The sequence below is a fragment of the Manacus candei genome, unplaced genomic scaffold (assembly GCF_025592945.1).
Source record: "Manacus candei isolate 608988 ecotype Guabito, Panama unplaced genomic scaffold, ASM2559294v1 h1tg000028l, whole genome shotgun sequence".
NCBI classification, from domain to species: Eukaryota; Metazoa; Chordata; class Aves; order Passeriformes; family Pipridae; genus Manacus; species Manacus candei.
Window position 1 is genome coordinate 27,352,541 of NW_026138076.1, and position 26,389 is coordinate 27,378,929.

Here is a 26,389-nt window from a genome sequence, read left to right on the forward strand (position 1 = left end):
CTACAGTGTTCTGAAAGCTCATACTTCAGCTGTAGCCAGTAGGCTTGCATTCTTCATCCCTGCTACAATTGCATTTCCTAGAGTCTCAACAGCTGACTTTTCTCACACCAACCCACCATACCTGTGCCCAGATTCAGAGACAGTGGAAGTCAATGGCTTCATAAAAATTGTAAATGAAATTAAATTTCCTTTAAAATTTCAAGAACCACATATACTGAAAGATTTGTTTCACTACAAGTCTACTTTCCAGTTGAACTTGCACACTATTAAATCACCTGGAAATAAAACAGCATCAGCGTTACCACCTACTACTGCTTTACGAGAAATTCTTGGGGAGGGATGGCAACTCACCTAAACAGGACTAAGCTTTCATTGCAGAAGCTCTGTTCTACTCTTAACCATCACAAGTCCAGGAAGTTTGACTGCAAACACCTTTAATATGAGTACAAAATTTACATAGGATATACATTCTGGGGAACATAACAGAGCTATTACAAGAGATTCTGACAGAACAAAAACATAAAGAAGGCTCTGTCAGGCCAAGAATTTAATGAGGAATGATTAAAAAGTTTGATTTACAGTTACATTACAATTGTGTTAAGCACTGAAAACTTTAAGAATGTCAGCTGAAAGGCGTTTGAACATACAGTACATAAATCATACAATCCACACCATTGTAAATAACATATTTGAAGTATTTAATTTTACTTAACATAACAGAAAGCAACATAACATGTGCAAATGAGGATTCAATATATTGAATTTAAAATGTCTATGATAAAATTGACATATAATTTTACATTTAAGGACTACACAAATTATGGAGAAATTAAAAAATAACCTCCATGTTACTCCCATTGCTGAAGTATGCTTTTCAATTAAACAGAAAAAAACATACTGGCCCGATTTCCTCTCAAAATCATACCTGTCCAGGAAGTTTAACTAAAGCTTTAACTTGCTCTATGTGTACAATGACACAGCATTTACACAGTCTCCTTCCCCTTCTTGGGAACTGACAAACTATTACGTTGAAAGGGTTCTTGGATTATATACACTGGTGGAAAATATTATCTTATAAAAAGGCACATACCTGTGATTTAAGGCTAGTACGGTATTTGTTTCATAGAGAAAGAAACATTTTAAATGAAATTAGTACATTGCATGGTTGGCCTCACTCAGCAAACCACTTGGTGCAAAGCAAAAATTTGTGCTCAGAAGCCTCAGACTGACAGTGATTCTTGCTTTAGTGTTTTTAACCCTTTGATGGAAAGATATGTCTTTTAAAAAGGCATTTGCTGCAATTCCACTAGTCAATGAGCCATCTGCTACTGTTGCCTTATACGCAGATATTGCATATAGGCCTTATATTATTCATTTGCAAAATATTCTTTTAACTTCCTCCTTTTTTAAAAAGTCATATGAAAATTACTAAAGATGTTTTCTATAGTCATCTATAAAATACCAGATGTTGGTACAAATCATGTAAACCTCCACTTGGAAATACTTTGACTAGCCATCAAAATGACCAGAAATCACAAGTATCATTTGTCAGTGCAAATCTATAATAGGTTTTTTTCCCCTCCCTTTTTCCCTCCCCCATCCCAGTTACAGAAATAACCACCAACCTTTACGTACAAAAGGAGTGCTCTATATTTGAAATGACAGAAATTACTTTTGGTTACCTTAAAGTCACCCATTTCCTATCAAATTCAGTTTTAGCAGATTATAAAAGGGGAAAAAAATTAAAGCTGTCCATGCAAGAATCACTACAACAGTCCTTCAACCCCAACCCTTAATTATACTCAGATTTGAAGATTTTTAGGTTAACATTGGGTCCTCTTCTATGATCTGATTACTGTTCTTCAAGCCAGGATGGGGCATCTGCTCCAGGAGTTTTCAATTTGATGTGGAACTGTTTAAGTGTCTGTTCAAGCTGCTTTTGATTCCCAGCAAAGTACGCCGCAATGGCATTGTGGAACAGAACAAGCTGATTGTGCAATACCTTAACCTGCAGGCAAGGAGAGAGAGAGAGAGAGATTAAGAGGAGGAAGCTGATGTTAACATCATCACAGGTTGGTTATAAAAAAGCAGGTGTACTTGAGATGCTCAGACTTCATATAGGTTTATTTAATAGAAGTTTAAAAATACAAATACCAAATGCAAATACAGAATTCTTTAGCATTACAGCGATTTACAGTTTTCATAAAGTATGCTTAAGAGTCAATATCAACTCAGCATGCACAGACCAAACACAATTCACTTAAACAGCATAATGTTATCAAATATAAAAAATCAAGTACTTGATTCCTTGAAATTAGATGCCAAACCTCTAAGATACCTGCCTGCAGGCCAAATGGACCTCCATGAAACAGTACATGAAAAAGGCCTTATCTAAGTACACAGTTCATGTGTTTGCCCTTTTTGCAGAGTTGCTGTTTTCCAGCTCATGTATACCTAAATAAAATTAAACTGATGTTTTTTCCCAGCAATATTTCTTTTCCACCTCCTGTAACACAGGATTATTTACACCACTTCATCAACAGCTTGACTATAACATTTGTGCAAATTAGTAACAAAATACACAGGTCAAAGCAGCAACCAAAACCTGGGGAGAAAGAGCACAAGGGCAGCTGGAGGGTACCACTGTTTTTCTCTTCCAGCCTCGTCTACGATGACAAGCTATAAGGCCTTGACTGATGAAGTCAAAGTTAAACAAATGTTACATTTCCATCCTAGCACACCAGGAAACCTGAAATCTGAATGCACAGTAGTATGCTGAAAAGGCATGTGCAGTTTCTCCTGTAGCCAAACCCTGTCCTTTTTGTTCCCGAGTTTACTCTCAGCCCAGCACAACCTTACTCTCGTGTCAGAGCCCAAATCCCCACGGTGGTGGCCCTGTGCCTGTTTTCAGCCTACAAGGTGTTGAGCCCAACAGCATTTAGCCAACATAGAAGAGAACAGAGGAACAAGGTGGCTGACTGAGCCCCATGGGAGGATGTGGCAGGTAGCAAATTAAGCTTTCTCTACTCAAATTTTGGATCACTGCCTCATGTCTCAGCACAATCCACAAGGGACAGTCTACTCCTGTCATGCTGGGAATCAAAACTGTCCTTGGGTCAGGTTTGGCCTGTGCCAACCAGTCGGCAGGCCAACCACAGGCCATGCCTGTTTTAACAGGTTATTTGGCTAATATGCTTTTCTGAAGTGTATGCAACCTGATACAGAAATACCGTATAGTCTTCATTTAACAGAAGATCTCAAATTAAAAAACCCCCCACTATTATATTTGACATGCTATGACACTAGAAGACTGTAACATTTACTCAGAAATGTAATAAATATATTTTAAAAAATACTTTGAGAAAAAAGGGCTGTCTGTGTGTGCAGCCATGCAAGGATATATAAAAATTTCAGCACAAAGCTGAAACTTCTATCATTTTTTTTAAACTGAATAATAGATTCATTTCACAAATTAAGTTTTGACTGTAAACTGACAACTGTACAGACCTTGATATCCTGCTTAAGTGATAACTTCTCTTTGCTGGCCCAAACTTTAGTCTAAGTTGCTCTGACAATTTGAAAACTGGTATCCCTACGTTTTCTCCCTATGTTTCTCGTAATAATTCAGGCTAATTTAACTAAATACATGTCAAAGAACAGGCAGTGTAAAATGACAGCTTATTCCATCAAGAGGTTCTCCAAGGAAATACAGGAGAGATGTGTATGGTTAGAAAGGAAATCCCCGTGCCCATCATAACCTGAGACAAAATACAAGTGGAAAGTGTCACAACAACATAAAGGGGTTGCTTTTAAAAGTTTAGATAGAGAGTACAGTGCTTTTCTTGAGCAGATTCTTTCATCACTGACATACAAGACTTCATGCAATCCAAGCTAGGAATTCTACACAGAAGTACATTCACTGTTATAGCACATTATTAAAATGCTACAAGAGTTTTACTCATACTGTTTATAGGAATTCAAATAAAACAGGAGTAATGAACCTACTCTCCCAGCCAAAGTTCTTCAATCTGAGACCTAGTTTGGTACTTTGTTAGGGTAGCTTTTAACATGAAGCTTCTGTGAACTGCCCTGAAGTCTTCTATAATTTTATAAATTCAGTCAGGCCTAGGCTCAAGTATGTGTGTGCACACACACAAACATACACAGAGGCAGGAACTGACAGTGTAGAGGCAGATGATTTGAACTGAAAAAATATGTTTTGTTTTGGTGGTATTTTTTGAACTACCAGAGCTACCTCACTGTACGAGGTTCTATCCCCAAGCCAGATAATTGTGGTATAAGTTTTGTGATCGTTATCAAACTGGTTGCAGAGGTTCAAGGTACTACAGCTTCTGCTCTCCTCTTTCAGAAGCCGATTGCTAAGTGAATAGCAAAAGTGATAGTGAGATCTCCTTATCCACAGTTTCATTCAAGTAACTTTGAGATAAAGTTTCTAGAAAAAGACCACTTTAACTGTCTGACACTGTACAAAGAAGCTCTGATATGAAGCAGCAGCCAGCAAAGAGAAAAAAGCTGTAACACCTCAAAACACTTGATGTTCACTGCAAAAACACCTGCAATCACAGCAAAGAACTTGACAGCAAGTATTCACTTAAAGCCAAGTTCAAATTTACCCACTTTCCCCATGAAAGAGTCTCATGCCAGCTTGGGGATTAGGAAAGTATCCAACCCACTCCCATATCCAGTCACTGATTCCTACTTTCACACTGTATTTCACCTTAGCTCTCTGTTGGCAAAACATTCATGCAGTTATGTAGTCAGTTGGATCAGGGAACAGATCTAGATTAAAATTAACCAGACAACAACATATTTGCTTTTACCTGGATCAGTTCCCCAGTGTGATTCTCTACACAGCTGCAAAAACACTTTTACAAACAACAAAGGAGGCAATGGGGGGAAGGGGAGAGAGGATGAAGGGACCTCTTTTTTTGCAGAAAAGCCTTAAAGCAACTGTTAGATTACAGCACTCAAGGCCAACTCTTGATCACCAAGCTGTAGCACCTATTCCAGGAAAGGCCTGTTTGAAGATTTGCCTTTCAATCAAAGAATGTTAATAGTGTGCTGCTAAAATACAGGTTCCAATATATGACTAGCATGCCTATCAAAAAGCTATTGTGCTTTACAGTTGAACAACTTCTAAAATCATTGTTCCTTGTTAATTAACTACATATACCTACTCGTTCCTAATTATAAGCAGAGTAAGCACTCCATAATAGACTTGGCAAACTTATGTCTCAAATCAGAACTGAACTTTGTGGATAAGCATAAAAACCAGGCATGTCCTCCACAGGAGACCTTAGGAGACTTGGATTTGACTTTTCACATTTCTTCTGGATGCTATTAACACTTCAGTTCTTTTTAAATATTGTCCCCTTCCCCCCCTGCCATCAAATGTCATATTTTCCATGGCACAGTACATCCATGTTTCTTATGTTTCTTTACATCCTCCTCATTCAGACTGTTTCAGTCATCTCAAAGACCAAAACCACCAGTTTGTACCTCCTCACAACTATGATAATCCTTTCCCCTAACTTGGTCTAAACAGTTACATTATCTGGGTTTCCCATGGATTGCATACTGCTTTCATTTGTAGAAGAAAGCAGTTAAGACTCAAACTCCTGAAGTACAATTCAGAGAAGCACATTCAATTTCTTTCTCTATGCAAAACAGTATTTGACACTTCTCAAGTGCATACAAGAGTAACAGTTTTCCCTTTCTCTAAAGGACAATGCCTTTTCAGAAATTTTTCAGTGATAAAAATCTAATCTAAGAACAGGCCATCATCCTTACTAAAAGAAAACCAAACAAAAATATTTGTAAACTCCCAATTTTGAATGCTACAAGCTTCTACAGAACTTTGCCATCTGGGGATAAAACCGACACAACTTTGTAGCAACATTAAAAAAAAAAAGAGTTCTAACTTCAAGATCAAATGCTGTAATAAAAGTGAAAGAAATCTCGTGTATCTTGGTTTTACACACAGAAACTTGCAATTCCAGCTTTAATGTAATCCAGTTCTCAGAACCTTTGGGGGCTTTTAATTGAAATATTAACATACGAACCCAGGAGAGCAGTCACAAAGAGACTGCAACCATGTGATGCCTTTTCCTGATATAGGGAAAAGCTAGATAGGGCCAGTGAGATTGTGGGTTCTTTGGTGACATTTGCAGCAACACAGACGAAGTGGAGCCCACCAGCCAGTTAAACTGGCTTTATAGGTTCTCTGCAGCACCATTTAGTAGGAACACACTGCTGATAGCTGAACTGTTCCTGACTGAACCAATGGATTTATGCTGCCATAAACAGCAATAACAGGGCAAACCTGAACTAAAAATTTGTTTCAGGTTTATTTGTTCTATATCTGATCTCTGCACTTAATTAAGAAGTGTTATCATACAGCCACACTGGTACCCAGCTCAGCTCTACCAACCCATGTTGCAAGGCAACTCTGCAAAGATACTCCTGAGCTCTCTTTCTGCTCCTCCTGGAGTATCAAATACTCCCATTTTCCCCATAGCTATTCTCTTTAAAACAGGTTCTCATAAAGAGAGGAGACTGAGTGTATCTGCTCAGAACACAAAGTTCTGTTCACCTACAGCCATTCTGAAAAGTTGAACACATACTTTATTGAGTGTAAGCACTTAACAGAAACACACCCCAACAGTGGACAGCACAGAATTGTTGCTGCTCCTGCTCCCTTCTTAAAACCTTTTTTTTTTTTTTTTTCAGAAAGGCAGCTGAAGTGTAAAAGGCAGTGCTTTTGTGCCAGCGCTCTCAGCTGTAGGAAGCAAAGGATTTGCAAACCACAGACTGAGCTTTTATGTCCAAGGCCATTGCTCTGCGTCTCAGTACAGAGGCTCCAACGAAACAGCAACACATCATTTCCACTGCTTCTCCAGTTTATGCCCTTCTCCAAGGCAGGCACAAGCCATCCTATTGCTACTCCTACACTACAGGGTAAGGGACTTCCTTTATTCATTTCAAACTATTGCCATGATGACAAAATGTCATCCTACACATTAAATAGAAAAGACCAAAGTAATGGTTACCTCAGTAAAGCTCTCAATAGATAATTATATTTAAGCCAATTTTTAATCATAAAGAAAGTAACTTTTTATTTGGGAACAAAACTGCATACAGTCTTTAGTAAATATTTTTACATCTCTAGTGTCAAAGCTGACAAATGTCAACCACTGATAGAAAGGTTTAAGCATGTGAGAGTCCCCTCTGTATTAGTGTAAAAGACAGGAAGGAAAAAACAATCTCTTTCAGAAACAAAATTTGTAGGCTCTGACTGCTAACAGGATGCTTGTACTAATTCAAGACTCACTAGGAAGACAACTTCTTTAGTGTTCCCTAAACTATTTAATTCAGTTTTAAAAAAATTATAAAGAGTTTTTTTGTACAAGATGGAAATAAAATTATTTCACTCTGAAGCTTTCCTATCTGTATAAACATAAATTGATCTGTTTGTTATATAGGTGATGGAAAATATGAGGAAGCAAGCTAAGTGTTATTTTCAATCAATTTGAGCTTAAGCATCAGAATTCCTCTACAGATGTGAGTTGAAAGGATCAAACAATTTCAACAGAAGTACAGTAGCAAACAACTTACTAAAAGATGAAAATAAAGATGGGGAAGAGACAACTTCAGCATACCTGTTTTCAAGCTAGCATAGTTTTAAAACTCAGTTCTTAGGAGCATTTCTAATTTAAGCAACAGTATCAGCACTTAGATTAGACTTCAGCTTGTTCAAGAAAATTAATTTCCATATGGATTTTTTTCAGTTTTAAAGTTAATGGGCTACTAGTTCAGCAAGAACAACAGATTTTAATCACCTGATGATCTGGTCTACCAACTCTTAATGCCTATGGGATTCCAGATCAGGGGGTCCTAATGCAAATGCCTATATGAAGCAACAGTGCTCAGGAGCTATGTTTTAAGCATATATTGTTTTGGAAACCAAAAAGTTTGTAGATTTTCTCCACTTTTTTCCTCTTATCTCTTCCTTCCCTGACTTCCATCTTTATTCTAAGTAGCTGATGCAACTGCATATGTGATAAAATATTCAAAAGAATTATAATCCACTTTAATTGGTTTAGCTCATTCCATGATTTTTCCCTTGAAGTTGCCTCCTTCCATGCAAGGAGCATGGTTTGCTAGTGTTATCATCGGGGGTCAGTCCTGTATTCTCTGACAGGCAGTTGTTACCTATGTTCAAATTTTTAAATTAAATGAATCCATCCATACTGAAAACATTAATCCACTGAGAGACATGGACAAACTGACAACCTACTATCTCCTATGTAAGTTTTAATCATATTTTCCTCCCTATGAAGACACAGGAATTATTGTCACATGATAACCATTTCATTTACCATGACTATGAACAAAAATCAGATCTTGAAAGACTAATTTAAAAGGACTTGTTTATCAAAGAAAGCAGTTTAAAATTGTGTTTTGCATGGCAGTTCTATTTTTGCCTGATAGAAGAATAAGAAGGGTAGGAATCCCATCATTAAGAGAGAAGAGGTGAAATGGTATGGTTGAAATAAACACTTATGGAAAAAAAAAAATCTCCTTTAAATCAACAAGAGTCCTGTTTAAAATTAAGAAACTATAAGGACATTAATTACAAAATTTTGTATTGCTCAGTTCAAAACCTTAAAGAAAGCCTAATTTTGAAGAAGCCTCTTCATAGTTCTCTCACTTTCTTTGTGCATAACTTCCATGATAGTGTTGTCAAATGTAAGTATTACTCTGAATGTTAAATCAGTAGTTCTATGACTCATTTAACCATTACATGTGGTAAATTGGAAAAGAAATGCTTTTCCAAACTTGAGACTCTGTATCAACAAGACACTTGTTGCCATAATATTTGTCATTTGTAGCTGGAGCAGCTTGATTAGGGTCTTCTAAGGCTGCCTGCTCTAAAAGTGTATCCTCCAGTGATACAGCAGGAACTCAGAAAATTCACCTTTTCTTTGCTTGTTCTACTTTTAAATTAATATACATTTTAAGATCTAACAGCTTAAATATTTCTAGAAAGCAGCAACTTACAGCACAAAACTCCTAAACATAGTATCAGAAGTAGTAGCTTACCTTATTTTCTTCCAAAAATTTCAATTTGATAGATACATCATTACGCATTTTGTCATATTTCTCCTTATGCACTTGAAACAGTTGTTGTGATTGTTCAATCTTTGGCAGAGTGTTTGCATCACGAGGGCCAAGATTCAGCTCTTCCAGGTCTGTTCGATAAGCATCATATTCAATCCTGAGAAGAAAGAGGAGGAGGGGGGAAAAAAGAAATCTAAAGGCAGTGTCTCAAAACTGACCTCATGTACAGGGCCAAGTACAACAGAAGATGAACAAAACAGTTAAGGGCAGAAAAAATAAAAAACCCAGGCAAGTTTTTTCTTCCTCCTCCTATTTATCAAGCAAATCCACCCTGAAGTATACTGTACAAGACTGCCTCAACAACCACCCTCCCTCTTCTGCTCCTGTCTCAGCCACATGTTCTCAGCCCAAAATTTTGTATGGGCTTCAGTGGTAAGAGCCTTTCCTGGGACATCTCAAACAACTAGCCCAGATAAAGAGAGCAAATATTTTTCAGGTCATTCTTCTCTGTTGAATCAGTTCAGTGGAGAGTTTGTGTTGAGTGCAAAAGACACACCAAGAGCACAATATCCCCTTTAAGCAGATGTTTGAGGAACAGCTCACTTATAGCAAATTCTGACCTAAAGGATTTTCAGCATGCTCCAGGCTTCTCTATGTGTATTAACTGGAACAGTTTTATAGTTCTTCCACAAATAGGTCTGTGAGGATTTGTCTGTCCTATGGAAAAACAGGCTGCAAAAAGACGGTGCAGCCCTGCCTGAAGCTTCGCTCTTCCTTCCATACTTCTTTGTAGCTTTCACATAATGGAACCCAGCATATCAGCCAATTTTAATGGGACAAACTGCCCTATTTTTGGCTTTTTAAATACGCTTTCTTGGAAACAAATCAGGATTAAAAACTGGTTATAAAACAATTTTTCAGTTGGTGTAACTGCTCCAAAATAAAATACAACATTTGCAGAGGCAAAAGGAGTAATATTCACAGGGCTTTTCCTGATTCTCATTGCCAGTCTGATTCAGGCTTTTTTTAAAGAGTTTATGGCTGAATTCCAAAAAAGGAAACAAACTAACAGAGAGGTGATAGAAGAGGGGAGCAGATGAATGCTAAAGTGCAACTGGGGACAGGACAGAAGAGGTGCAGAAATAAATGTGACTTGTTTTCACACTGCAAAATGAACCAGGTAAGTGAAGAATCTTTGTAATTTATTTGCCTTATTAAAATGACAAAATACTTGATTAATGAACAGAAAGTAGCGAAGGTATTTCAGAAGTTAAGAATTATATATTGAAAATGACTGACCAAAACAATTGTAGCAGATGTATTTTGTATAAATTTTCAAGGGGATACCTGGAGAATGTGTGAAATAATTTTTTTTAAATATGTTGGTGTCAAAAATAAAGCAATATCTTATATACACGTAATAATTCTGCCTGAAAGTTTATCTGATTATCAAAACAATAACTTAAAATTCTGCTTATAAATAAGCATTAGAACAGAACAAATAGAAAAGGGGGAAAAGAACTTCAAAAATCAAACGATTTGCAAGTTCTGACCTAAAAAAAAAAAAATCACAAAAAATTATATGCATAAACTCCATCCTTTGTCGAATTAAAAGAAACACACTTTATCCTATTAAGTGAAAGAAAATCAGAATGGAACCACTCATCAGAAAGGACCACAAGTCCCTGGCAGGAAAAAGGAACCTGGCTTTAGAGTATTATGCCACATCCAAAAGTAACCTTCTCCAGGGCAGGAAACCCATTATCTACTGCTAAATGTTATTCACTAAGAAATTTCTGTTTCATTTTCCCCTTCCTGACCAAGCCTGAAACTTCTGCATAACAAGTGAAGTGTTAATTGTATGCATTGTGCATCAACAGAAGCACAAGACTAAATGTTCTTCAGTCAAAGAGATTATTTTACCTGTTGCAATGTAGCTGGATAAAAGGGTTAATCTTGCACTGTCACGCTACTTAAAAAGCCACCTTAATCTAGCACGTGGGAAAAAATAGCTATAATTACTTCTACAGCTAACAAGTAAAATTAAGTCTACAACAGGACATTCACAAAACATTTGAAGATACGTGCAATCAGTTACAGTTAACCATAAATCCTAATTATATGAGAGCTGCATTATAAGGCTTTTATCTGACAGGTTAGTTACTCCAATACAAGGACTAAGCTGATACAAAGCCTGCTTTCTGAAGATTAATTGGTATTGAAAAGAGCTAGACACAGGAGATAGCTACCTGGCACTTTCATACTGTTTCACAGTCAATAACGTATCCTCAATTGTTTTATTCACCAATGTATTCACACTGGCAATAAAAAAGTTAATAGCCCCGAGAAGTGTTTCTCCATTTTTAGCTAGAAGTTTCTGCGTATCTGCATTGTAGCCAAACTCCTCCTATAAACAAAGAGCAGAGAAAACAAAGCTGTAGATCAATTGAAATCATAACATTCATCAGCAACTATATAAAAAAATGCAAACACAGATGTGGCAGTTCTTTCACTTCTGTTTGGATATGATTATGATTAAACCAATATGATTACAATACAACATTCAGTTCACAGTTTTTATGAAATTGCTCTAACATCAGTAAAACATGATTTACAATTTTGTGACTATGTGTGATGTTAAATCCTGTTCTATAATGTGACTTGTCTGCACTCTAAAGTCTTGAATGTTACTTAAAAGTAAGTGCTAATGCAATCTTCACATTCTCATTCAGCAGGGTTTTAATCTGGCATCTCATGTGGTTGTCTAGGTAATGCTTTAATACGAACAGAGACACCCCTACATTAAATGCAGTAATGTAACTAACTTCACAAGGGCACGCAGCATTAATTAGCTATTAAGTTTTATTCTTACATTCTGGAAAAGAGCACTGCAAAAAACCTCAACATCTATCACAGTTTAATAGGCTGTAAATAATTGAAGAGTAGAGCATTCTAATGAATAGCAAATAAAAATTTTAATGTAGCTCAGCCATAAATTTCAAAGGGACAAGGGCAAAATTATTTCCAAGGCACTTAAGTCACATCTAGATACATGTTTGTTCATGTCTCTTTGTTAACAGCAGTGTAAGCTGACCAAGGCTGCAAAGATTTTCCTAATGCATGGATGCCAAATGAATCCAATTATTATATTTATGTCATCCATATGGCATCTTCATATTCTACAGATGGGAGTTCTCACAAAAGAGTACAATCTCTGGTTGTAATGACTGTAAAACACACTAGGTTCATATTTGGAACTTGGGTCTTTTTAAGCTTCCACAGTGCCAACAACTGACTCAGAAGTGCTGTATTCTCCCAGTTTCCTTTCATCTGTCTAGAAAATGAACACCAAAGCCAAATGATATTTCATGTTAACAAGTTCATGACAGTATGGGTAATGGGCAATGGTAAGGGAAGAATCCTCTAGAAAAGGAGGTGCAGTGGAACTGAGCAACTGAAGAAGAAGAAAAATGTAGAGAACTTACAGCAAGTTTTTGTAAGATAAGCCCTGTAAACACCACTAAAGATCTATAACCTTTGCTTTGCACAGCTGCTTGGATAGCAAAAGCAGCCAGCTAAATAGCTACAGATTTTGCTGAAAAAAAACCAAACCAAAACCTCAAAACCAAAACAAACCCCCCAAAATATTTTCCAGCTGGTTTTGCTCTAACATTGCCAGCTATGCAGCTAACACAAGCCCTAGCTCAGGGAAGAAAGAGGAGCATGCCGACAGAAATAACAGCTGTATGACTGCCCCTCTCAGCATCTTAGTCCCATCTCTTTTCCCTCCTGCAGGCAAGACTGCAATCGGTTTTCCAGCTCGTCCTCTCACTCAGATCATTGCAGACCCAAATGAGCAACACCAGCACTTCACAGGAGGGAGGTAAGAAGCATGGGACTGCAGTGGCCTGCAGTACTAAGGAACATAACCAACAAAACTGTCCTTCTAATGGCTCATACAGTTTCACACAGACTTTTGAGTTTTGTCCATGACCTCTGCAGATACCTCTTATGAAACAGACAGCAAATCCTTTCTGTATCAAGAGTGTACACTCACTTCATAATCTATGCACAGGTCAATTAAATTGGAACTCATATGTCTATATAAGTAGAGGCACATGAGCCTGGAACCAGGAGTTATTTTTGTATCCAAAAGAGAAACAGCAACACATTCACATTAAATAATACCTCTGCAGATACCACATTAAAATCGTATTTTGTTATCATGAATAAAATAAGAAATATTACCTTGAGAATTTTTTTTTTATTTTATTTAAATTTATGTATTGTTATCATGTTAAACATTAAAGACTAACTGTTTGGAAATTTTACTTTTAGCCTTGTACAAGTTTTAGAGGCAACAACGTTATCCAAATATCCAAGAAGTGTAGGCCAGGCTACAGATGGTAATACAGTACAGATTAAACAGGGAAACACAAAGAGGAAAGAGACAAACATCAGGCAAGTCTCCAAGAGGCACAGGTTAGATAACTTTTATTACAGCAGCAGAAACCTTTATTTGATTTTCATCAACAGCGCCATTCAATAATCTACACAAGAGATGAATGACGGAAACAAATTCCAAGACCAGTACAAGATGCTGAAAGAACCTGGAAGATCAGTATTCCCATTAGAAGTTATAAGCTAATCATGGGAAAAAACCCAACATTCATTTAGCGAGTTTGACGCCAGATTTCATCCAAGTTCTGGAAGAAACATCCAGCTTCAGCACATATTTCATAACAATCAGGAAGTTTTGCCACAAACCACATGCCTGTATTTGTGTCAAGAGTAAACTGATTATTAAAAGCTTCTTTTAGCAGATAATTTAATTTCTTAGCTGCTAGAAGTGCTCTACATTCACAGATTTTCATCTGTCAGATTAATATTAAAAATTCCTGTATGTCCATGTAGGAGTCTCAATGTTTTTCAGCTAGCTATCACTTAAGGTTCCTCTGTGCAATCAAGAACTCCACCTCCTCCCTTAAAACTCAATGGTAAAAGACAATTAAGAAAAGAAAGATGTTTTTAAAATCACAAAGATAATTTGAGCTGTTCCAGCAGCTATGTTTTAGAGAATCATAAGCCACTTAATACTGGTTTTCCAAAGGATCAAATTGCTTTAACTTTCCAAGTACAGAATAAGCAATATAAAAGCAGGCCAGCTACTCTACTTTGTAAGCAACATCTACCTTTTCTCTCTTTACAGCAGACAGTTTTATTATTGGCAACAGAAAGTGCCAGTGTTACATTAACTTCTAAACCACGGAATCGTAACAGCCCAGATATCTAAAGATTGCCTCTCTTGCTCAGCAACTCCAGACAACATAAGAATACAGATTAGTCCTATTAGTAGGAAAATTCTGATTAAAAAAGGACTTTGAGATGAAATCAAAATGCTTAAATATGCTACAGAAAAATAATTTACTCACATTCAATGTGCACAAGTGAAGTAATGTGCCCTAATCTACTTACTCCCAGGCACATTCCCCAAAGACATCCTGTAATTGAAATTATGTAATACTGTGGAACACTTTGATGACATTTCATTAGAAGCAAAATTAATAGTAAAATGCATCTTCTCTACAAAGCAAGGTTGTCAGTTCTTGAGTCCAACCATCAACTAGAGGCAAACGTTTAAGAAACAAAGAACTACAATAATTTCAATAATTTCCTATAGTTTTAAGTGAATTACATAGGCTTTTGACACACAGAGCACGTAATATGTTATTAACTACAATGTTTATAAAAGTTGCTGCTAACTACTATATGCCCCGCACAAGTCATTTAGGCTTATCTTCATCTCTGCCACTGTATTTTTTTAACACTATAAAAGTCTTACATGAAGTTCCAATGATTTCAAACTCAGGTCAGCAAATGCATCTCCAAGTTGCCTTTGGGTATGTACCATCTGGAAGAGCTGCGTGGACAGCGTCTGTGCCAGTCTCAAGATATGTTCATATTTTTTTTTGTTATCTCTCAATATATCAATTTGAGCTTCTAGTTCCAGATCTACTGTTCTTGAGCCACGGCCCAGTTTTTCAGAGATGATCTGACGTGTACACTGCAGAGAAAATATTAAATTATAAAGAATCAAGTATATTCAAGACAACACAGCATACACCCATTTTCAGCTTCAAGGGACGTATAATTACACACAAATTCTTTCACAATCACCCCTCCCAATATAAGTTTGCACAACAAACTGAAAAAACAACACACTCTTTAGAAGTTTATCAGGACTCAGCAAGAACAGTTGGACAAGTCTCAACTCCTACTAAGATGAATATTCAAGTTAGCAAATCAAGAGCATAACTAATTGTTTCTCAAGTAAAAAAACACTTATCTCTTTATAGGTTTGGTGAATCTCATTAAGTTAAAAGAAGCATTTTAGCCTACTGCATTGAAGTCAGTTAATAGGAGCATTACTATTCTGCATAAAAATATCTAGTTAGTAATCTTTTGGGCTTTGTCTACCAATTATCCAATTCCAGAACATCCATGCTGTGCTTTCCAAAAATGTTATTTTTGAGTATTTTTTAGGGGGGAAGTCACAAGGTGGTGGTTTTCAGCACGTTTTTGAAAGCTGACTAGAAAACTGGGAGCTCCTACTAAGAAATACACAAAAGTATTAAAATGCACTTCTTATTTACAAGTCTATAAAATGGAGATGATTGTCTCAGAAAGACTTCCTTTTCCGTCATAAGTCAAATTCTTAGAAATTCGCAGTTCATTAACACAGTGAGCAGAAAATGTGCTCTTATAAGGCCATAGACACTTTCACCCTGTGTATGGCTGTGACAGATCAGGCTGCTACCACATTCCACTTATCTGTGACCTCTGCCAGAGATTGAAGCCCAGCTTGGCAGCGAGCCTCCCAAGATGCACACTGGGGTTTCCCTTGACTGAGACACAGAGAAGCCTTTTGCAAAGCAGATGTGTAGCAAAGCCATACAATTTCTCTATGAAAAGCAGGAATTATTTACTGCTATAGTAAGTTACTCAAAGTTAATCTGTGGTCCCAAGAGGTGAAGAGATAATCAATATAAACAAACTAAAAATTATGGCAGAAACAAAAATTACAAGGAAATAAACTTAGTAGACAAGGCCACAACTACTCTGAAAGGACTTAAACTAAGTGCAAAGTTGCTATTTTTTTTTTGTGAAATAATGCCCAAGCCTACCTTTTATTATACTCCCCAAATACACTACCAGCACTGGATTTCCCAGGTTTCCCAGTTCAAGGACTTTTGTTTATTCCAGTCTCATGTCCAGAGGAAACACACATTTAACCTGCTAGAACTTTTATGTTCTTTCTAAATGTAATAGATGAACACAGGAAAGACACCAGAATGATCAAGCAGAACAAGCTAGTCATGATTCATAAGCTTTAGGTCAGAAGGTACAGACTATTTGGGCTATTTAATTAGATTCAACTAATTCACAAGAAAAAGCACAGCTAATCTAGGTGATATTTGTCTGTCAAGCATCAGAAATTTGGGAGAGCATAACAAATTGTAACATAGAATACACGTTTACCACCAAAGTCTCCAACAGAAATTGCAAAATACAGCTTTAGCAATACGTGTGCTCAAAGCATAAATAAACCTTTCACTAGGAACTATGGAAGCAATGGCCAAATTTTGGCTATTTTGCAAAAAAGCTGAGGCACACACATGCACACCTCCATGGAAATGCAGGAGAAAAATCTGAATCATGGAAGGCAACATTTCTGGAAGAAAGAATAAATTACAAATGAAGACATTATTTTCAACCAAGGGGTATTTGCTTCAGAAGTTACAGCAAAACACCTAAAAATGTGTTTCACCAGCAGTGAAAAATTAGGAAAAATCAGTAATTGGAAAGACATACACTGCATACTTTGTTAAACTCAGATGTAGTGAAAGATAAAGAAGATGCCCCTATCTGTTTTGAATTACTCCAGCTCTAAGCAGACTAGTATGAACACACAAGTTGCTGTATAGTCTCACTAGCAAACAAAGAAAATTCCATACATTAATTCCATTGTGCTTTGTTCTAAAAGTATCTATAAAGAAAACTGTTATGAATAAGACCATGCTACTCAAAATGAAGTCACCCAATGCAAAGCTTAAGAAAAACAACTCAAAGAAAAAAAACCCCACCAAAATACATTTAAGAGAAATATATTTTAAATTGCATATGTTGAAAATGAACAGAGACACTACTGGGCATGTCTCAGAAATAAAGGTTCCACTAACAGCCCACTACAAGAGAGGTTTGTAAAACAGGCTTGCTTTTTTTTCCCCCCTCAAAGTTTAGGAAGTTGTATGAAAAAGAAAAAGATATGCTTTTTGTTAGAATTGCTGAAAGTCAAGAAGACTCATGACTTTCCTGTGCCTAAATCTTGTTGCTAAACTGAAAACCTCTTTATCATCCAAAGGGGAAGGGTGGGGCAGAAAAAAGAACAGAAAAAGATCTTGTCAGTAGACTACGGAAAGAAGGGCAATTTCTTTTGACACTAACTCATGATTACTAGGGAGCATACAACTGGGAAGAGTGACGGGGACAAAGGCATTCACAGATGGGAATGGCTTCTGAGCATATCCAATAATTTAGATTTCACAGCTCCTGATACAGACACCATGGCATAGGAACTACTCATACAAAATTCCTAAAGAACTTCCTAACATCAAGTTTCACCACTAACTCCACTTGTAGATTAATGTCTGGTACATTGAATAGCAGGGATATTAATCTCAGTGCTGACTTCCTCCTAACCATTTACTCCTGCCCTTTATTTCTTCATCTTCTAACCTATGAACAATTAGCTATTATGAGATAAGGAGGAGACTTCTTCCCATGATCTTCCTGATGGAAAGCACTATGTCCATAAACTTAAATACTGTCCTTAACCATATTAAATATGCATTTTGTACATAGTCTACTTATGAAGACTATGCTTTCAAGTGTATGGCATCTCCAGGTCCATTTCCGTAATACTCCCTCAACTCAAAATGAATTCATAAGGTCTCTGAACAATACTATTCCTCCAAAAAAGAGCGCACAAGAAGTCAATATGAGATTCTAGACAGACCACAACTGACATATCTCCTTGGGCATGTTTGGGAATAGATTTCAAGAAAACATTCATTTACTTTTCTGAAAGTGCTAGTCTTTGTTTGCTATGCCATAAATGGTGGGATTCTGAAGTTCAGGGAGAGGGAGGCTTAAGCCACAAAAGAAATCTAAAAATCCAGACTTTGCAAAGACTACAGCCGAAGAAAAACTGCTCTGAACAAGGATCCAAGACCACTTTTCCCAACATTTTTCACTACTCCTCTGGTTGTTGGTTCATGTCAGTGAGTTTAGAATCATTTTGCAGTTGAGAGAGACACTGGGAGATTTTTTGTTTTGTTTTTTTTTTTCTAAATCAAGGTACCAAAAAGAGAGAATAAGGTCAAGTCCTGTCCCATTTAGTTGTAGTATAAGAGCTTCAATCCCAAGAGTCAACATTCTTGAACAGACAAGAGAATTTTAAAGAAAGGTTTCTGCTGAATAGCACGTATTCCAATTGGACCACAGTACACTCCAGAGCAGCTGAATTACAAAATGGGTCAGGTTGGAAGGGACCAACCACAGCGAGTCATCTGGTCCAACCTCCCTGCTCAAGCATGGTCACCGTAGAGCACAGGGCACAGAACTGCATCCAGACAGCTCTTGAATATTCCCAGCGAGGGAGACTCCACAACCTCTCTGGGCAACCTGTTCCAGTGTTCGGTCACCTGCACAGTAAAGAAGTTCTTCCTCATGTTCAGGTGGAACTTCCTGCACATCAGTTTTTGCCCACTGCCTCTTGTCCTATTGCTTGGCACCACCAAGAAGAGCCTGGCTCCATCCTCTTGACACCCTCTCTTCAGATACTTATAGACACTGATGACACTCTCTCAGTTGTCTCTTCTTGAGGCTGAACAGACCCAGCTCCCTTTCCTTTGTAAGAGGGATGCACCACTCCCTTAATCATCTTTGTTGCTCTCCATGGGACACACTCCAGGAGCTCCGTATCTCCCTTGTACTGAGAAGCCCAGAACTGGACACAGTACTCCAGTGGGGCAGGATCAGCTCCCCTGACCTGTTGGCAGTGCTCTTCCTAATGTACCCCAGGATACCACTGGCCTGCAACTTCTGCAGTTGCTACGAAATTTAGATGACAAGAAAAGCAGAAAACCTAGAAGCCACTTAATTAGACATTAAAAAAGGAAACTTCTGATTCTAACAGAAAGACGGCATAAACCTTTATTAGTGGGTAGAATGTCTCCATCTCTGCTTCCCATTCTCACTGGGGAAAAAGTCCTTATCCGGACTTTAAGATCACTGGAGGGATTCAGACTTTCTTTTCCACAGATTCTTCATTTCTTCATGGTTTGATATAGATCTGACTGATGCACAAACCACCTCTCCACAACTCTGTCATTTAAGTTGCAGGCATAACAAAAAGCTGTCTTTCAAAATTTGTCTTTGTTTAAAACTCTTGACAGGAATATATTCCCTGACAATTGCTCCTTATCTTATGGCTTTTTAATGAGAGTCACTTCTGGTAAACTGGTGTGCTTTAAGAACCTTTTCATTATTCTTATGTTATTGTTTTAATTTCATCAAATCCCAAATGATCACAAAGCAGCAGCATATAAAATACATATGAATTTAAACAACAATTACAACACTAAGAAAAAACAAACAGCCAAGACAGAACATCAGAACATCAGTTAAGATATACAGAACTTGTAAATGGGCCTGACCAAGTTTTCATCTCAGCTAAAATTTTATTGTATCAGCAATCAACTCCAAAATGGCAAAAAGATTTAATTGCAAGCTTTAGTGCCGAAATCTGTACATTCTGAATGATGAAGGGGACATTAGAAACAGCACATCCTTTATCTTGCTAAATCAGTAATACCTATGAAAGATTTTCCACTTAAAACTAGGGATTTAAAAAGGCTAACAAAGAACTCTACCCTTGGAAGAAAACTAAACCCTCCCTACACATTCTTGCTTATGCTCACTACAACAACAGATGACTTTGATACAGCTCTGGTCCTACCTAGTAGCAAACTCATTTCTAGAATACATACATACACACACACACACACAAATACATAGCTTGCATACCTTGTAAGTGTTTAGGCTCCACTTTCTCACCAATTCCAGTTTCTCCATTGCTGGATTCTTTACTTCATCTGCTAACACAACAGGCCCACTCTTCTGCTGGGCCCTGCTCCCTGTGTCAGATAAAGCAAAGGCCTTGGATTTGGGGTTTTTGTTTGTTTTTTTTTTTATAAAGGATTAATAGGAGGTATGTAAGATTTGTGCAAAAGCAGAGCAGAGCAGCAGTATGAACTTAAGATGAATAAGCAGATCTCAAAATCACTTCCAGAAAGAAAGACTTATTTTAAAACTGATATAAAACATATTTTATATCCCAGTATTTCTTGTAGTAATAGGTTGCACAAAGCTTACTGAATGCATGTTTTACTAACCAACCTTAAAACAGTTTTTGAGACATTTATTACTTAAGCTATGTTTTAAAAATCCAACAGCTGAACATCCTGTTGGATTTAGCCATTCTAAAAGTCTGTTTACAACCTGCAGGCCATTAAATGACATTTATTGGCATATAAAAACTGTTGTCCCAAAGTACAGGTTTTTTTAATCTTTTCCAGTGAGCATCATCCTTTCCAGAAGTTGCGTTCAGTCAATATCTTACTTATTTCAATTTTATTAGCTCATTGTATGAGGAACAATTAATTCTACAAACCACCAGTATGGAAATATCAACAAAGAGCAGATTTAAAGTAACATATTAAAATATCCAGGGCCAATCACTACACATAAATTGCCCTTACTCAGCATTTTCAAGCTAGTATGAGATATCATGTGAATTCTATGTTTTAGTTTTGCAAAAGTAATTCCTAGTGTCCTAAATACTAGAAACTGCTAAAAATAGTAACTTTTAAGCAACATTTTATATTTTCATGTACAATTCTGACTACTCCCAACTCTAATCCCTACTGCTACTTACAGTCACCTTAGTCTTGCCAAGTTATTTATGTAAGTAAGATTTTGGAAAAAAGTCTATACAGATGCCTCAAGATACTCCTTTAGCATCCTGCTGTGTTCTTTACATCTTCAAAATGCTGTGCAAACATAAAGTAACTAACCCTCTCAACACCCTTATGAGGCAACTGAGCAAGTTTTCTCCTTTTATACAGGAGGAAACAGACTAAGATGTTAAGTAATTTGCCCAGAGGCACAAAATGAGTCAAGTGGCAAAGCCTAGTTTGGGTGTTGTGAATTCCTAATGGCTGCCTCCATAGTCTAGTTGATTGGAATATGTGATCATTTTGGCAAAAAAATCCAAAAGTTTCAGCTTTAACCTAAATAAAAGATTTTGGTCTCTCCTATTTTAGTTGGGTTTTAACTGTTTGTTATTATTAATATTTGGTAGTTATATTTCTAATTTTACAGAGTAAAAGCAGCTGACAGAGAGGAAAGCAGAGGTTACTTTGTGAACTGTTAAAAGTCAGAAATGAGAGCCATCAAAAACCCCCAGAAGTTGAATTTCCAACTAATAGTAAATCAAATCATTAGAGATGTGGAGGGGTTAGTACATTGTCAGCAGAGACGAGGGCGTTATCCACTCAGTGCTTTGATACCTGTGGGAATAATTAAATCACAACCTTGTCCAGCCAGTCTGCTAGCTGCTGCACTGCTAGGAGATATAACAGATGATTTGGGTGATGCTGAGGAACCTGAAAAGGGGACATTAAACCATGAAAATCCATCATCTTCCCATAGAAATCAACGCACACTTTTACACAGACATGGGGGTTTTTTTCAAAACAAAGAAACATTTGCTTCAGCAACAACAGAAGTACCCATAGAAAAGGTGCTGTAATTTCTGATGGAAATGTTTTTTAAGAGGTGCAGCTGTCCATGTGAACTACGCCAAGTTTTCATGATTTAATCTTTTTCTCTACATCATGATGACGATTTTTTTTTCTGTAAGAGTAATCAAAGCACAACTGACAGCTTCATCAGTAAAGTACATACCATAAACAGAAAATTCTGTGTACGATTGTTATATACAGTTTCTACAGCTGAAACATCCTTTTTTAGGTCCAGGTAGATTTGACTCTGCGCTGTCACTGAATGGTACTCAAAGCATTAAGAGGTGAAGTAAGCTCTGAAATCTCAGCCAGCTTCAGATACACTTCAGTGACATCGACTCTTTAGTCAGTGTAAACACGCAGCAATAAGTTATCCTGAAGATCATAGGAGTCATTAGCTGTGGAAGTATGTAAGCTCATTCCCAAAAGAAAGATTTTACATCACTTGCTTTTTCTCTTAAAAAAACTCAACCAAACAAAACCCAACTAACTTTAAATGACAAGCACTCTGTGTGTTCTCTAGGATTATGCTTTTCAGAGCTTTGCCACTTTATCATAACGGATAAATTTGAAGTAGCATCCTTATGAAATTTTCAGGATTTAAAAACCAACCAAACAAATTAGCTTTTTCTCTGTAGTGATGAGCGACCCCCATATTGGGGGGGAACTTTTATTGCTTTTGCTGAAAAATTCCAATATACTTCAGGGCTAACAGTGTAATAACGAGGGGAAACGAAATCAAACCTGAACACTAGTGGTTTCAACAAAATTTAATTATCAGGAACACCAAAACACCACTTAAAGTAACTGGACCAACAATTAGCTTTTGTCTTTTAAACATACTACAGAGCACTACTAACATGGGGTTAAGTAAATCCAATGATTTGGATCCAAGTGCACAGAAAAATGAGACAAAGACAGCTCACTTGCTGTGTTCTCCTGTAGCAATACATTGCATAAGAGCTGCAATTGGATTCATCCAGGCGTAGAAGTTTGACTGCAAGATCCTGCTAAAGGCCTCAAGACTGAATCATTCCAGCAAGCGAGCCAAGACAAGCAGTTAAAAAATCCTTATCATTTGACAGAGTATTAATGCAGCCTTATGCATGCTTCATCATTCAACATCCCCCAAATCCTAAAAGCCCTTCCCCTCCAGTATTGTCTACTCTGCATTCAAAAATGAAGCCCTAGTAGAGGCAATAAAACAGAATTTTTAGAAATAGGGCAATCATTCAGGTTTTGTCCATACTTTCATAGGAAGTCCTAGGTTTTATCACTTCTCTCTGTCTGATTTTATTAGAACATCAGGAAAAATCTGAAGAAAATATCCTTGGAGGGAAACTGTGACATCCAAAGTGTCCAAAGCTCATAATTTGTATACAAAAATTTTCACAGAACATTTGCATTTCAAACGTATTAGAGTAGCTTCTTATACACATCTTATACACATTTCCCTTATAGGCTAATGCACTTAACAGCTGCAACAGTAATCCTGCTAATACAATATAAAAAGGCAAAAATGGTGAGCAGTTTGCCATCTGCCCAGTTTTTAGCTAGATATTTTGCTAATTTCAAAGCTAAAGAAACATAATATTCACTTTGTAATATATGTAATGTACAGCATATAAATCACTGTTTTCCTAAGCAAAGAATTTTACCAAACAGGAAATGAAGGAAAATGTAAATTAAATCTATGACTACAAAGAGACGTATTTTCACAGCTATGCATTTGAGATAATTTCCAACCTTTCAAATTCAGAAACTGTCAAAGCTACATAATTTATCAAATATCATTTGCACATACTGTATTATGGTATTCTATTGCTTTTTGACAGATAGGAAGCACTGACATTATTGGCTTATCACTTTGTATTTCTCATTGTTTGATACTAGCTTAGACTCTCTAAGGCATACATTAATACAACAAAGAAGAATTCCACCTAATAATTTGCTCTAGGTAAGTGAAGAAAAAATAGCTCTCCAGTTATGTTTCAAATCAGAATACTACCCTGCAAAATTTAAAGAAAACTTCTACACAATTAATAGTAAAATTCTTCAGCCTGATACCAGTTCAAGGTGCTCAAGGACCTCCCTTCTTGTAAATGCAGACCAATTTAACACTAAGTAGTTTCCTCTAGTCCCTTGACTGATACTGCAAGTGTAGCATATATTCTGTATTTTAACAACCCAGCTACCAGAGGTGATAAACTGGTTGTCACTAATGCAAATCTCAATGTGTACATTTACACCAAACTGCTCAAAGCAGCTACAGAACATTGTGTTCCTGACCATGCAAAAATATGCCTAAAGATTTTAAACTGAGAAATACCAAAAAGCATTTACCTTTACTTGGAAATGGTCCTGCCTCAACAACTCCCTCTTTGGCACTGTCAAAGCCACGAGATGTTATTTTGGTTTCAGAAAGTCCAAGTCCAACTGGTAACGAATATTTCAAGTCCTTGAAAATATTTGAATAAAAAAAGAAAGTTAATGTTAAAAAAAAAAATTAAAGTGACTGAAAAGTATTAAAATGCAATTTCAGCAGCTCTCAGACAAGCAATTCAGTCTTTAGCCTGGAATGTCCTTGTTGCTGTCACAGCATTCTACTACTACACAAATAAAACATAAATGAAAGAGAAACACTGTAAGTATAGCCTGAGTATTTATTCTAGACTTTTTTGTTATATTGATGAACAACTAGAATGCCATCTCTTAGAGCAGCAGTTACCAAAACCGTGGCCTGAAACATCATGTTATATGGTCTGAAGCTGGTCCAAGCAAGCATATCAGTTTAATAAAGCTTCCAGTTAAAAACTGGACTATCAAGCAGACAACATCTTAAAAACCAAAAATGTGGAAGCAATTATCATAATGTTAAAGATAAAAAAAAAAATCACTCTAAGCAAGAAATAGCTGTAAAAATCATAGCATCCTTATTTTTTATAAATAGCACATGAAATCTTTTTAATATTTGACACGGGAGAAACATCTGGAAAGGCATCACTTCAACAGCTTCCTTTTGAGCCTACATCACAACTGCTCACAGCACAAAGCTGCCATTTACTTCTGTTTGCTTTTGAAACATTGATTGGAAATTGCTTAAGATCGCCTTGTTTAACTTTGGAGAACTAGATTAACTACTACAACCAACTTTCAAGCAACTGAAGTCTTCGCTGAAACCCAAAGCAGGCCTATAAATCCATACACCATGAACTATGAATCCATACACCACAATTCCCACGTCATCCCCGTTGCCCATTTTTGCTGTCTTGCCCAGCTCTACAAATAGCTCCCGCTAAGGTTTCCTGGACTATATTTCCAGCCTTCTGACTGAGGTTTAAGCCTCTGGTGTTATGGAATTATATTTAGTGCTTTAAAATAAGTTCAGGTTCTAAAGCAATTTAAAACCATTAATTCATAAAAGTAAGAAGTGTCTGAAAAACTACTGTGGAAGTGAAAGGAAAACAGTAAAATACAGTTACAAAAATAAAACATGAAGAAATTGGAAAACTGTCAGTGTCTGGAGTCAGGTACTTTTTTGCATCCCCTCTGCTTCCATACAGAGGCAAAAAAGTGGAAAAAGTATAGAGGAGCACTAGTGAAATTTGCACAGAAAAGCTACACATAGCTTTAAGGTGTAGTAACTGTTTATGATATATGCAATGCTTCTAATTACAAAGAAAACACAACCTTTAAAATCCAATTCATGTTTGACCTATTACTGTAGTTGCTTGATCCACAAACCAGAAGCGGGATAGTGCATAAGAATGGTACTGCCTAGAGGCTCAGATTGTCAATAAGTGGCTTTGGATCACAGGATCACATCCCCACAGATTTAGTTAGGTGTCTTTAGTTTAGGATAAACTCCTGGGAAGAGGAAAAAAAAGGAAGAGCTACAAACATATGAATGGACAGAGAAATCTTGCTAATGTTAAAAACCCAGGATGTTACTGCAAACAGGGTAACCAATTCCTACAGTCATATTTTTACTTACATGAACTGGCTAATAATAAAGTATGCCATATTTGTGTATCTAAGGCATTATACAAAAACAAAACAAAAAAACCCCAAGCACAAACCAAAGAAATCATCCAGCATGAACAACAAATAGCAGTCACATGCAGAACCTGATCTCACAAATTAAGCATATTGCAACATTGGATACATACTGTTTTCAGTCTTCTCAACTGACTTAACACTGATGCTTCCATTTAAGTACTCGCAGTTGGTGGCACCATGGAAAGCCTTTGCTTCAACTTAGTTTAGCTAATGCACAGAGTCCATTTAACTCAAAATGTAGCAAGTCACCAGAGGCTGAAAAA

General features: G+C 36.8%; 1 protein-coding gene across 4 annotated transcripts in view; it reads right to left on the minus strand.

The window, feature by feature from the left end:
• Positions 1-417: 417 nt before the first annotated feature.
• The window catches only part of ARFIP1 (ADP ribosylation factor interacting protein 1), a 43,483-nt gene continuing 17,511 nt past the window's right edge, over positions 418-26,389 (minus strand). For 2 of the 4 annotated variants that reach the window (XM_051790562.1, XM_051790564.1), the window contains 7 exons: positions 24,411-24,525; positions 21,834-21,929; positions 20,290-20,399; positions 14,984-15,205; positions 11,391-11,548; positions 9,124-9,298; positions 418-2,008 (listed from right to left, as the gene is read on the minus strand). In XM_051790562.1, the coding sequence (XP_051646522.1) occupies positions 1,853-2,008; positions 9,124-9,298; positions 11,391-11,548; positions 14,984-15,205; positions 20,290-20,399; positions 21,834-21,929; positions 24,411-24,525 (1,032 nt within the window). In that variant the 3' untranslated portion in view covers positions 418-1,852. The remainder of the gene's footprint in view (positions 2,009-9,123; positions 9,299-11,390; positions 11,549-14,983; positions 15,206-20,289; positions 20,400-21,833; positions 21,930-24,410; positions 24,526-26,389) is intronic. The other 2 variants (XM_051790561.1, XM_051790563.1) reach the window with 2 other exon arrangements.